The sequence below is a fragment of the Ochotona curzoniae genome, unplaced genomic scaffold (assembly GCF_017591425.1).
Source record: "Ochotona curzoniae isolate NIBS_2020 unplaced genomic scaffold, NIBS_Ocur_1.0 contig_430, whole genome shotgun sequence".
NCBI lineage: Eukaryota > Metazoa > Chordata > Mammalia > Lagomorpha > Ochotonidae > Ochotona > Ochotona curzoniae.
Window position 1 is genome coordinate 23,223,508 of NW_024466219.1, and position 14,295 is coordinate 23,237,802.

At 39.2% G+C, this 14,295-nt stretch overlaps 1 protein-coding gene across 1 annotated transcript in view; it reads right to left on the reverse strand.

Annotated features, from left to right (window-relative positions):
- USH2A (usherin) overlaps positions 1-14,295 on the reverse strand; it is a 617,249-nt gene that overhangs the window by 197,086 nt on the left and 405,868 nt on the right. Inside the window, exons 41-43 of the mRNA XM_040985311.1 lie at positions 13,350-13,684; positions 12,344-12,466; positions 4,824-4,987 (exon numbers count right to left, since the gene is read on the reverse strand). Of these exons, the coding sequence (XP_040841245.1) occupies positions 4,824-4,987; positions 12,344-12,466; positions 13,350-13,684 (622 nt within the window). The remainder of the gene's footprint in view (positions 1-4,823; positions 4,988-12,343; positions 12,467-13,349; positions 13,685-14,295) is intronic.

Sequence of the window (14,295 nt, forward strand, 5' to 3'; positions counted from 1 at the left end):
GCTATTGAATGCAACATATGCATTTCAGAAAGAGAACACCTTACACCAAGGTATTATTACATCAACACTAAATGATTATTAAGCTTCAGACATATTATTTTATTTACTGTTCATCATAACACTTAAGGATAGTTAATATTATCCCCATCTGAGATTTAGTGAGGTTAAGTGGCTTGTTTTAGGTCATAGTTCTAGAAGATATTAGAACAGGGATTTGAATTTAAATTTTCCTGATCCTCAAATGTATTTTGTAAAACAACTTCATGTGGCTTCCCAACATTTTTTTTTTTTTTTGCATTTCTTTTAGTCTACCTAACTTGGAACTTTGAAACTACATGAAATTCCACAAACAAAACTAGCATAGGAAAGACTCAAGGAAAAACGGTGATAATAGCTTTTTAAAAAAAAGATGAGTAGAACTGGTAGGTGAAAGAAAAGAAGAGTAATGAACCATGGGAGAGCATGTTAGGCAGTGAGGGATCACTCACAGCGAAAAAAGCAACAGGAGTACTTAGAGAGCTTTGGGCTGAGTCATTAGACAACAGTTATTGATTAAAGAACACAACATCGGTGAGCACCTGGAAAGAAATCCAGGTTGCAAGACGTGCACAGATGAATTGGAAGGGATGTTTGGGAAACGGCTAGCATTTCTATAAGCACATGCTTTCATAACTGGAGCGTTGGGTTAGGAGTCAGAGGAGGAAAGGGAAGATGACAATGGTGGGTGCTTTTTAAAAGACATGTGGATTCAGAGGAAATTAGGAAATCTAGTTATAAAATCTGATAGTTTCTGATTACAAGATGAGGCAGATGCTCTTCCTGAGAATCTGAGCATACTTTCTTTTTTTTTTTTTTTTTTAAAGATTTATTTTTATTATTTTTCTATTGGAAAGGCGGATATACAGAGAGGAGAGAGAGAGAGGAAGATCTTCCGTCCGATGATTCACTCCCCAAGTGAGCGCAACGGGCCGATACTATGCCGATCCGAAGCCAGGAGCCTCTTCCGGGTCTCCCACGCGGGTGCAGGGTCCCAAAGCTTGGGCCGTCCTCGATTGCTTTCCCGGGCCACAGGCAGGGAGCTGGAAGGGAAGCGGGGCTGCCGGGATTAGAACCGGCGCCCATATGGGATCCCGGGCGTGCAAGGAGAGGACCTTTAACCACTTGCGCCACCGCGCCGGGCCCCTGAGCGTACTTTCTTAATGATGTCATCTTCATGCTTTAACAATTTTCCCTGAATTCAATGGGATATTAAACTGTAGAATTCAAGTCATTTGTATTATCAGTGTCCAGGGCAAACAAAGCCCTGAAAAATATTTGGCGGAGAGAGGAGGAAGGGAAGGTGGAAGGAAGAGATAAAGAAATTTGGAAGAGAAGAATGGAGATGGTAGAAAAAGAGGAAAGGCAAGACAAGGAAGATTCTACGATACAATGTTCTGAGCATGGGGAAACTATCGACAGATTAGAGTGGAACACATTTGGATCATTTTTCACTTTTCATTTCCTTTTTTGCCAATAATTTTCTCTTCAACACCACCTCCAGTATTGTTTTACATTTTTCTCAACATTATTAATATTGATAGTCAGTCTTAGAGGGTATGAGCCTTATATATTCTACTCCCTTCTCATAGATATTTATTTTGCCTTACTTAAGAGTGAGAAAAGTGGAAATGACATCACTAAATCATTCTTGATAAAATGCTAATCATCATTAAGGAAAATGCATTAGAAAGACACGTAATCTTCTATAAGTTACAGGTTTGATCTTGGGCTTTTCTGAAGACTGCATAAAGAATTATTGAATGAAAATGTTATAGTGCTCTTTTCAGATATATATATATATTTTAATTACTTGTTTTTATTTATTTAAAGTGGGGAAGCAGCTATCTTACTTCTGATGGTCCATTCCCCATATTCCTGTGACTATGGGCCAGGCTTTAGCCAAGAGCCTGAAATTCAGCTCAGGTCTTCCATCTGGGCAAAAATACAACTACTTGGATCACCACCTGCTACCTCCCAGGTAGTGCATTAGCAGGAATCTGGAATCAGAAGTGGAGCCAGGACTGGAACCCAGACACTCAAAAATGGGATACACATATACCAAGTGTCAACCACACCAATTCCCCATCCCTCTGACATTTTTTTTAGCACCAACATAACTTACATTTAGTGTATTTTATTAATGCCTGCCTATCTACCTATGTATCAAAGCCAAGGTGAGAACTTCATATCTACTGGGACAAGGAAGATGGAGATGAAGAAAGAGGGCAAGGGATTGAGCTGTTGAAAGAATCACCCACATTCAGTACCAGCTGAATTTCCTCCCAGAAACACACGAAAACAATTACATCAAATCATTTGATGCATCAAGGATTCCACAAATGATCAATGTTGCATGGAATATTCTGATTGGTAAATGTTCAAAATAATTATCCTTTTTCAAAAAGTGTAAAGTGAGGCATGGAGAACAGAAGAAGAAAATACGGTCCATGTGGCCAATAGCTGCACCCCAAAATTGGATTACAGACATGCCGAGTTGTGTTCACCTCATGCTGTGTCACATACATAAAACCAGTGCTAACACCTGGCCCTCTGAAGCTTACCCATGGACCCTTTCAATCCGTACCTGCTAAAAATTGGCTCAAAACATTTTGCTCCCCAAATTAGGTACACATGTGGAAGTTTATAGTAGAGTATTTGGGGGATATTGAAAATCAATTATATGAAGCAACTCTTTGTAAATTTATTCATGATTTTCAATGTCAAGGTGTTTTATATCCACAGATTTGTGCCTTTTGGCATATGAGATTATGTGTCAATTTCTTCCTACTAATCTAGGAAATGATTTAAAGTTAAAGCTGAAAAAAATAGGTGGCCTTTCCCCAAAGAAATGGCTAGGTAATTTACTTAAGATAGCAGGTTGCAGAAAGGAAATGATAATGCTACAAGCTTTTGCAGCTCTAACCCTCATCTGATAGTTAACCTTTGTGCTCACAAATAGTTACCTAAACAACGTCTCAGGTGTGAATGGAAATAACAGCAGATTGTATTACCTACATCCTGAAGGTCAGGGGTTCAGATTACTGAGGTAATGAAACTTCAGTGAGCTGCTTCACATCCATTAGGTTTGTCAGTTTTTATAAGCACACTGACTTCAGCCATGCAATTATAATATAAAGAACCTATCTTGGCGAAAATTTAGCAGCCAGATCTTAACCCAACTATTCAAATCCAGATGATGGGAGCTGGTGGCTACTTTTCTGGGTGGGTATTTAAGATGGATTAGTTCGTGAGATGGAGTAGGAGAGCAACAACATAGTTTACATAAACAAATATCTATGAGAGAAACTGTGTTTTTCCCAGATATGTTTTTGAGGATAATCATAAGCATAAATTGACTTACATTCTCTTGTGAAGTTGTTTTTTTGGGTCCCAGTATAGGTGCCACTGATAATTAAGAAGCTGAAAGCTTTTACAATCCCAAGGCTGTTCATTGTTGTTAAAAATGAGATATTTGGTAGTCACATAGATTAGCATAAACAATGGTGATTTTAATTTACAATAAATATGATTTACTACTGGGACAAACTCAGTCCTATGTCTTAAAAGAGCATTTCTATTCTTAGGATGTATCAACTCAAGGCCCTAGGCCAACATAGTGGTGCAGCACCGGGATCCCACATGGGCGTTGGCTCACGCCCTGGCCACTCCACTTTCAATCCAGCTCCCCGCTTAAGGCCTCAGAAGACAGTGGAGGATCGCCCATATCTATGGGCCCCTGAACCCATGGAGGAGATCTGGCAGAATTTCCTGGCTCCCAGCTTCAGATTAGCTCAGCTCTGACCATAACAGTCATTTGGGGAGTGAATTAGAAGGTGGAAGACTTTCGCTGTCTCTGCTTCTCTCTCTGTAAAATCTGCCATTCAAATAAATATAAATAATTATTAAAAAATCCAACACCTCAAGGCCATGACCAACTTACATGGTGAGGATTGCCCAATCATCCTTTTATACAAAAGTAGGTGATTACCCCACCAAACAGACATCTTCATCAAACAAAACACTTCATTCAATATTTTCCGAGCAGATATTTCTCAATATTTGATAACGTGCCAACAACCTTTGATTCAATAACGGCCAGCTAAATTTCTATCTCTGAGAACAAGTACAGTATTTATTCCTGGCATGGGCTCAGAATTTTATTTTTTGTAATTGTGATAATGCAGTACCACAAATTCATAGACACAATGTTAACTTCTACCCTACTGACAAAGTTGCTCTGAAATTGCAGCTCTGGCAAGTTGCAGGAACAGGCTGGATTTGCCTCTGAGCTCTTTCAAGGCTTGCCCAGCAATGTTCTGGATGAAGCCAGGCCCGAACCTGCATTACTGGAGTGAGTCCAGCAATTATATCCAGGCTTCATTTCATTACAGCAAGGTGCAATTTAGCATACAACCAGCACTGAAGATGATTCATTCAGAAAAATCTTTTACACAATTACAATTGTATGAGATGGATCTTGCTGAGTGATGCAGGCATCACTAAGATATGTGGGCAGAATCTGAACCTAGGTGTAAAGTTTGCATTGCATCAGATTACCAGACATTTTTCCCCTGACTGGCTGCTAGAAACTACATTCTCCTTGCAAAGGGAATGGACAAGAAGGCAGATCCGAGACGGGTGGAGAAGAGCGAGTTTGCTCCCCAAGTATAGCACAGAGACCTCAGTGCTTTATGTTCTTAAAAAAAAAAAAGTGACCATTTTTACTTCATTCACTTGAGTACTAAAACTCACAGAGGAAGTGTGCAACTGGCACGGTGACTTACTTGGTTGATCCCACCGCACGCTGATAGCAGTGTGGTTAAGAGCGCTTACAGTAAGATTGGCTCCTCTCTCCGGAATGCCAGCCAGTGTCGTCACACTCACTTCTTCGCTTGGAGTAAAACCCACGCTGTTGTATACTAAGAGCTTATACTCATATGTTGTAAACCTAAAAGGAAAGTTAAGAAATTTCTATTTCACAAAGGCAGAACACAGTATTTCATTTTTCTTCACAAAATAGAATATTTCCTCCCACACACCTCATCCCCAGGGCACCACCTCTCACCCCTCCCACCAGAAAATGTATCGCTTGCTTTCTCCTCTTTACATAAAACATACAATTATCTTTGTAACTCTCTGGCATGAACCAAAGATCCAGGAAATCATTTTATTAGCAATGCTAAGCAAATATTGCTATGTAAAACAAATGTGCTTTCTCACTTTGTTCACTTTTTTTTTGTTTTGTTTTCAGAAGTGGTAAGGATTACAGCTCAATCCAAGATGCAATTACAAATATGGCAAATTGCCAGCTTGCATTCGCTCTTAACATCTTCATGCTCTTCTTTTGGGAAGCTCATCCCTTTTCAAATCTCACAATTCCTCATCACCACTAGTCTTCTTCCTCTCTCCGTGCCACTTTTCCCTATCATCTCATTGGCAGAGCGATAAACTTCTGAATTAAATTGTTAACTGTAACCAAAGTGTACCACATCTTGCCCTTCGGAGTTTTGCACCAGGGAGCTTTATTTTTGCTTGAGTTTGAATATATCTGCTAAAGGAAATACAGTGGAAAGTGAATATAACTATGTAGATGGAAAAAATCTGGGACTGGGGAACGCCCAGTCACACAGGAAACAACTGACAAACAGAAACACTAACTTCAGCCTCTTGACTCTGGCGGAAACCTAGCAGGTCTTCCTCGTTTTGTTCTGAACCGCCTGTGTAGGAAAATATGGCTGGCTGACACCATCAGGCTAGCACTGCAAAACGTCTTAGATGGAGACACTCGACATACGGTGCACCCCTGCCCTCCTGGGGCTTGTGGATCCTCTCTATCTCTGTTGAACTCTCTCTTTTTTGGGTGTTAATCACTTTTTTCTTTTTGTGTGCTGTACTGGGTTGAATTGTGTTTCTCCTTTCCCTGAAATATATTTTCAAGACCTAACCCCTGATCCCTGTGAGTGTGGCCATTTTGAAGAATAAAATTTCTGCGTATATAATCTAGTTGGGATGGGAACCTTACGTGAAATGACAGAGGCACAGGGAGAGGATCACCAGGGAGAACAGAGGAAGAAATTGGAGTTATACTGGCATAGCCACTGAGCAGTTGTAGTCACAAGAGATTACAAGACAGCAAAGTATTATTTAAACCCTTGCAGGTCTGGGCCTGGTGAAAACTGTATTGGCAACTTCCGATCTCTATAGGTTTGTTAAAGCATACATTTCTTTGGCTTAACCACTCAGTTTGTGATACATTACTATCACAACTCCAAGAAACTAGTACGTCTGCTGTTTGCTTAACTACTGAATACTTCCTATTCAGTTCACCAAAACTACTGAAAGCTGACAATGACATGTTAGCCACATCGACATGTTTTTAAACCATTCATTCATTCATTATTTATAACCTTCCAGAGTGATATTATAATACCTATTTGATAATGTAATACCAATATATAATATATATTATAAATATGCTAATTGTCAATATTACAAATAGGCCTCTGAATTATTTAACTTGATCAAGTTACTGGGTCAGGAAGCAGGAGAACAGGAACTCGGATATAGGTGAGCTGAATCCAGAGACTGTCCTTTTAGCCAAGAGCTTACATTGTCTACATGATGGTATAATAACAATCAGAATAACAGCACTCGTGGTGATAATCTGATCTGTCAGTGCTTGGATGACGTCATGTCACTAGGACTTGGCCCCTGAGTTATTTTTCTACCAGAGGGAATAGATTTTTGCTTACACATCCAGTCTGGCCAAATCTGCTTTGCAACTGCTAGTATGAATATAAAGGATGGAGAGTCGGGGTTAAGAGGGTAGCGAGTCTGAGGCTACGGAATGAACTCAAGCTAATGGCTCACATGGGAATTGAACCAATGACCTTGGCTTCATTAGCTCTCCCTCTGAGTAAAACATTTATAATTATATTTTCCTTCATAAAATGACTTAAAAGACATTTAGCTAAAATCTGGTTGCTTAATATCTTCTATATATTATTTTGCTTATGCATGCATACGTTATTATACAAACAATAATCTTTTTGGTTTTAAAGGGATATTTCTGTTGTTCTCTTCTGCAAAAGGAATGATAGAATCATGTGGCACTAAAATAGTTAATTGTAAATACATCTCCGCAGAAGAACCCAGACAGTTGCAACATGCCACTGGAGTGCCTACTTCCAAAGCAGTGCTCAAATTTAGACTAAGAGATGGGTTCAAAGTTTATCTGATTCTAATAAGATGCTCCCTATATATTTTTATGTTTTTTTTAAATATTTATTTATTTTTATTACAAAGTCAGATGTACAGAGAGGAGAAGAGACAGAGAAGGTCTTTCGTCTGATGATTCACTCCCCAAGTGAGCGCAACGGCCAGTACTGTGCCAATCAGAAGCCAGGATTCAGGAACTTCTTCTGGGTATCCTGCACGGTGCAGGTTTCCAAGGCTTTGGGCCATCCTTGACTGCTTTCCCAGGCCACAAGCAGGGAGCTGGATGGGAAGTGGAGCTGCTGGGACTAGATCCCATATGGGATCCCAGCATGTTCAAGGCGAGGATTTTAACTGCTAGGCCACCATGCTGGGCCCTAGATGTTCCCTATATTTCATACTTTACAAATGAGACTGAACATTTAAGTGGATTTACCCAACTTGGCACAGGATATAGTTGAGTCCCTAATGTCTTAATGACTGACATTAAACATTTCCAATTTTTACTATTTTACTTGAAAAATCAGTAGGCATTTTATGGCCATTTGCATTTAAAAATTGCTCATTGTTAATTATTTTAGGAAATGAGATCTTGATCCTTTTAAACAAAATGCTAAAATACATTCCTTTATTTAGTAAGGACATATATCTATGATTTGTCTATACATTGGTTCCTATTTCCCCATTTAACATCAAAAATCACATACTGATCGACTTGCAGTACATTTCCATTCTCTGTGTGTATACTCTTTTCAAGATGGATTAAGTTGGGGTCTAACTTTGTAGTGCAGCTATAGTTTTGACACCTGGCTGCTCTACTTTTGCTTCAGCTCCCTGCCTGGGAAGAGCAGCAGGGGAAGGGGTCAGTGCTATGGACCCCTGCACCTATGTGGGAGACTTGTCTGGACTCCAGAGTTTGGTTGGCAAAGACCTGGCCACTGCAGCTCTTTGGGGAATGAATCAGTGGATCAAGATCTCTCTCTCCTTGTTTCTCCCTCTCTCTCTCTAACTTTGTTTTTCAAATAAATAAAAATCAAAAATAAAAGAAAAAAACCCTTAAATTTTGGTTATTGATATTAACTAGAACACTTAATTAATAAACATATTTGGAAAGAAAACATTGCATTAATTGCCAACATGACAAGGCTTATGTATATAAGTTAATATCTTCTATAAATACTAATGTGTATCCTAGGTATGAAAAAAATGTACCATCTAAAAACCTGTAGAATGAGTCCTGGCATGGCAGCCTAGCAACCAAAGCCCTTACCTTGCACGTGACAGGATCCCATATGGGCACTGGTTTTAATCCCAGCTGCCGTGCTTCCCATCCAGCTCCCTGCTTGTGGCCTGGGAGGAGAGTAGAGAACAGTCCAAAGCCTTGGGACCCTGCACCTCTGTGGAAGACCAGGAAGAAATTCCTGGCTCCTGGCTTTAGATCAGTTCAGCTCCTGCCGTTGCGGCCACTTGAGGAGAGAGCCAGCAGATGGAAGATCTTCCTCTCCATCTCTTCTACTTTCTGTATATCTGACTTTCAAATAAATAAATAAATAAACCTTCAAAAAAACAAACTTGTAGAAAACATTTTTTAAAATAGTCGAAGTAAATGAATACTTAAGTTGAATCTAAATTTCAGTTAAATCAACTGTTTATAAGCCCTTTTAGTATTATTGAGTAACTTCCGTAGTCACCCCTGAAATGATTAATTTTGGGGGCATTTCCTACAATTATATTCATCCCCAGAAAGTGACAACCTTTGTTATGTTATAGATACAGCTAGGTGTTTTTTCTGTAATTTTAAAATTACAATATACATTATCATCTCATTTATGGGAAAATTATCATTTCCAAGTTTGGTTGTTATTGCTCAAATAAGTGAGAAAGCCAGGATCTATTTTACTTTATAAAAGCACGAAGATTTTTTATAACTACTAAAGCAGTCATTCTTCATGAATTTGGTAGGCCAGCGACACAAAAATTGACCTGACTAATCAAGAAATGATTTTGCTGAAATTTAGCAAAGTATTTCTGCTAAAAATATTTTGAAAAAGATAATATTGCTCTTTGATGTTTGCTATACCACCATCCATTTGTTCTAAACACATTTACTGAATGTTTAATAATATATCAGATGATCGATGCAAATAAAGTTGATATTTATGCAGTAATAGAGGATGAATTATAGAATTCTGCTTTTGAATAATAGCCAAAATGTTAACTAATTTTTGGGGGGGCTGAACATCAGAGATAGCATTTAGTACAACCTCATTTAGTCAGTGAAATCTTCATAGAGGAGGGAAAATTGAGGCAAGGTTTTGATGACAAGTGGTATTCTGTGCAGCGAAGACACTTGTGCAACGAAAGACATTATTCTAGGGCAAAATGAGTGAAGGCTTGTATCTTAAAAGGGTCTGATGTGTTTGGAGAACCAATAAAATTCTTCAGTGCAGCTGTAGAATGCCTCAGGTTATTTTCATCAGAATTAAAAATGTGTCAACTTTATTGATGCCCTAACAGAACGCATGTGTCAATATTGTCACCAATATAAATCATACTTCTGAAAATGCAGGCTATTTAGTTGCTTCTTCCACTAACTCTTTCTCATATGTGTCAGAGCCCAAAGTGTGCTTTGGCACAGCATTGCACAGGCTAGGACTTGAGAAACCTTGTGCAGGACAAAACTTCTCACACAACCAATCATCCGTGGCAGTAAATAGTGAAGGAAGCGACGAAACATACTACTACTATTGTTTAAATATGCAGTTCTTAGCATTTTTCTTTTATGGCAGGTATTTTTTTAGGTCTCATATTGATCCTGAATTTTATATTGAAGATTTGTACTTTGGTAATTGAAGAATAATGTTCTTTACAACTTGAAAGTTTTAATAATATGACACTTTTAAAAATGACGAGTGGGAGTTACAGCTGTTACTGTGATCCTGTCTCTACACGACCAGTCTGTTGCACGTAGAATAAGCTGTCTATAATATCTGTGTTTGTTCAAATAAGTCACCAACATGAATCAGAAAACAAAGAAAACGTTTTTTTTTTCTTTAGCAGAGTCCTATGACAAATGCAGTCTTTCTGATTTAAAGGCTCATTTTTCATGAAGTAGCATTTCATATCATGACACTTAGAAAGGAAACTATGTGGTAAATTCAGGGCAATGAAATAAAAGCCCAATGGAGAAAAGCCACTGTGACTCTCTCAACTTAATTTGAGGGTGATATCCAGGCATGTCCACACACTTTGATTTAAGAACATTGCAAAGATATGGCATCCCCGTGCTGACAGAGGTTGTCTTTCATTTCCATGTCCAATTTTTAGTCGCAGTTTAAAATTAAGTAAGACGCTGACAGGCTCTTCTTCCTCATCCTGATAGTCATAGCAGAAGGTCATCTTTCCATTGACCCCATAGGGTCCGCATTGGTGAAACACTGGCATTGGGAGGAGCCAGAATCAGTACTTGAACCCAGGTGTAGGAACAAGTACCGCAGGGGACCTAGCCAGGGTTTGGAACACCCACATGCAGTTCCACCTGGAGTCCTGGCTACTCAACATTTAATCCTGCTTCCTGCAAATGCACCTAGGAAAACAATAGACAATGCCTCAAGCATTTGAGCTTCTACCACCTACACGGAACATGAAGGGAGTTCCAGATTTATGGCTTTGGCTTGGCCAAGCCCTGGCTGCTTAGGCCATTTCCATAATAACTCAGCAGATGGAATATATCTTTCTGTCTCCATTCTCTCTCTCTCTCTCTCTCTCTCTCTCTCTCTCTCTCTGTGTGTGTGTGTGTGTCTTTTGGAATAAATAAATCTAAAACAGAAAAGTTAAACCCAGGTTCTCCGATGCAGGACCTAGGCATTTTACTGCACATTTTAACCATCAGGCTAAAAGCCTGCCCCTAATCCATCTTTTGTTCCTTTTCATAGTTCCTCTACATGTGGCAAATAAAATTAAATTTCTGAATAAAAGAATGTTTTCCATGGATGTGAAAAGCATATAGGGATGCTGAACTAAGACCAACAATGAATGGAAGATAGTTGACAATTTTATTATGATCATGATAGTAAGATTTACTAAATGACCTTTTTGAACATACAAAGGTGGCAGTTTCCTGTGGCTCATGCTGTTGCTTAGTTGGATTTATTTGCTATCACCATCTAGAGATTCTTACAATATCCATAATGTTCTTCCCCCACAGTCCTGTAAGGTGGACAGAATATTCCTTCATTTTGTGCATTCCCCAAAGACAGTAATATTGTAATTACTGTTCTCAAGGCACAGGGAAATGAAATATCAAACTTTGACTTAACACAGTCCTATTTAACAAGTGTTCAGGTGCCTACTATGTGCTAAACATCCAAGGCATTGAGAGAAAAAAGTCATGAAGACCCAAGACCTGCCTTGTGGCAAATCTGGTTTATAAAGTAGTATCCAGATAAGCAGTCAGGCCAGTGAAAATGCAGATATTCACAGAACCAGTCATGGAAATCTATTAAAATCGAGCTAATTCAAAAGCAACGAGCCAGAAAGCCTTTCCAGAAAAACAAACTTCCAGAATAAAACTCGAGGGATGAAGTGGTCAGGCAATGGGGTGAGTGAAATATTCCAAGTTGAAGGTGTGGAACGTAGCACAAATGTGGAATGGGCACCAAGACTATGTGAGACAAGGCTAGAATTATTCATTAGGTTCAGAGGACAGTGACTAACTTGTGCGTTTAGATATAAAACAACTTGATGGGAAAGTTGTGGGAAATAAGAGAGAAGCTTTCATATAAATGGTCGATATGTCCAAACTCTTTTAAATTCCATGGCTGGGTAGAGCTGTGACAAAGGCAGTTGGTCAAAGCTCAGGCATCTGTAAGTCTGACTTCAAAAGGCGTATTTCAAGCGTGGAGTTAAGATAGCAAACATTAAACACACTGTTACAGTTCCATGATTAATACCACAGATAATAACCAAACATGTTCTATTGCATAACTGATAACATGCTCGCACAATGAAGACACTAAGACACTTTGAACTATTCAACATACCCAAAACTAAATGCCAGCATTTGTTTTTCTAGTTTTTGTAATCTCACCTGCTAAGACCCTTATCTTCATAAAACCACTGAGTTCCTGAATAAATATTGCGCCACAGATTTAAATCTTCTGGGGGATTTGATGCAAGTGGTTGTTGGGTTTTCCGTCTCAGAAGCTCATATCTAAAGCAAAAGACAAGCAGGAACATCAGGATTATTTCAACTAATGTTATTACCAAAATTCAGGTTGGTTTGTGGTATGTGTGTGTGTGCAAGCATAAGGATCCTGTGTAAAGTGTGTAGTTATAAAGTCTTTTCCATTTAAGTATTTTTTTTCTGGCTCAGGTTTTACACATTCAATCGTTTTTAAACAATCAGCTACATTCATATTTTATCATTATCAGCTAGAACGATAACATTTCAGAATTTTCTATGTCAGATTTGCCAAGTCTTTATTGCCTGTTTCAGACCAAGTAGAAATACAAAAACCTTATCAAGTTAATGATTTCCTAAGACTTCTATCCTCAATACTTAATAAACAATGATAATGCTGCAATATCAACTCAGTATTCTTAGCTAAGTCTCAAGTTGAAGTGGTTTCAAAGCTGTTTCAGAACCACAACTCTTGCCTTTCATCTTATCTATATCCCCGATCGCAACATTTACAAATGTTCTGGTGGCAATTCATGATTTTATTTTCTTAGCTTTAGACTTCTGAAACATTCTGTGTGCATGTTATTAGACAGCATATGGCATCAAATCTGCCTAACATATAATGAAAACAGGCTTTGAGAACCAAGAGAAGGATTCTACAGAGGATCCTGAGAGAACAGTGGTCATTGTTTCAGGGGTTTTCAGTTCCTCCTTACAGCTTGGTGGTCTGTCTACCTTGATGAACAGTTCTCCACATGAGCCATGCTGTACAATGTAACGTTCTATGGAAGCGAGGGGCAGAGGAGACTCAGGAAGGAATTGGTTCTAGGATCACGTGCGTGAAAAAGCCTCCTTTTCTATTAATCGGATAAGACCAAGGAAAAAATCTAAAATCCTAGTTACCCTCTTTTACCTTAAATTAGGTCCATTGGGCTTGGATGGTGGCTGCCAAGCAACCCCAACAGAGGAGTCACTTAGAGGAATCACGGACAACGGGCCTACATCCTGAGGCAGGGTGTGGTGGGTGGTGACAAGTGTGGGTAAACTCTCGGAGCACCCTCCAAGGTAGCCATTACCTCCTGAGCAAGCAACAATGGTTACAGAGTAATTAGTGAAAGGAGTCAGGGGAGTCACAACTTGACTTAAGACTGAGGACGTCACGTTGGTTATGGTGATGTTAGGGTCTGGCATGCGGATCTCGTAGCTGAGTATGTCTCCATTCTGGATGAGGGGGGCTTCCCACGTGACCTGAAATGAGAGAGAAGTTTAGCATCAGTGGGATAATGCAGGCGCAGCGCCACCCGAGTTCCTGGGCCTAGAACTTGGTTGTGTCTCATTTGCAGCAAGGTTATTTTCTATCCTGTCTTTGGCTTAGCCATTGTGTGAGACAATTGTGAAGGGTTTGAGATCAATTAGCAGTGCACCAGGAACCAAATGAAATGCTGTTTCCTGGGTTTGACTTTTCTTCTGAGTAGCTTTCCAGGACTGTCAGATGAGTATACAGCTTGGTCATTCATCTCCACTGTGGGTGTTCTGAGGAAGACAGAAAAAACACATGGAGGACATTCACACATCCGCACGCATCAATAGGGCAGCTACAGGATTTGCTAGTTTTCTCATTTATAACTCAATTAAGCAAAACATCAGAATTCCTTGCATTGCACTGTGGGCATGTTAAGTAAGTTGCTTTTGGGAACTTTTTTGGTGGAAAGAGAAATGTTATGTGCATTTTCAGGAGATGTACAATTCAGTTTCTGAATTTTCTACGTAACTCAGCAAGTAGAGCAGTAATAACATCTGACTTCACAAGAGAAGATATGCATAGAAAGGTCTTAAAGAGGTAAGCAAGACAGATCCTG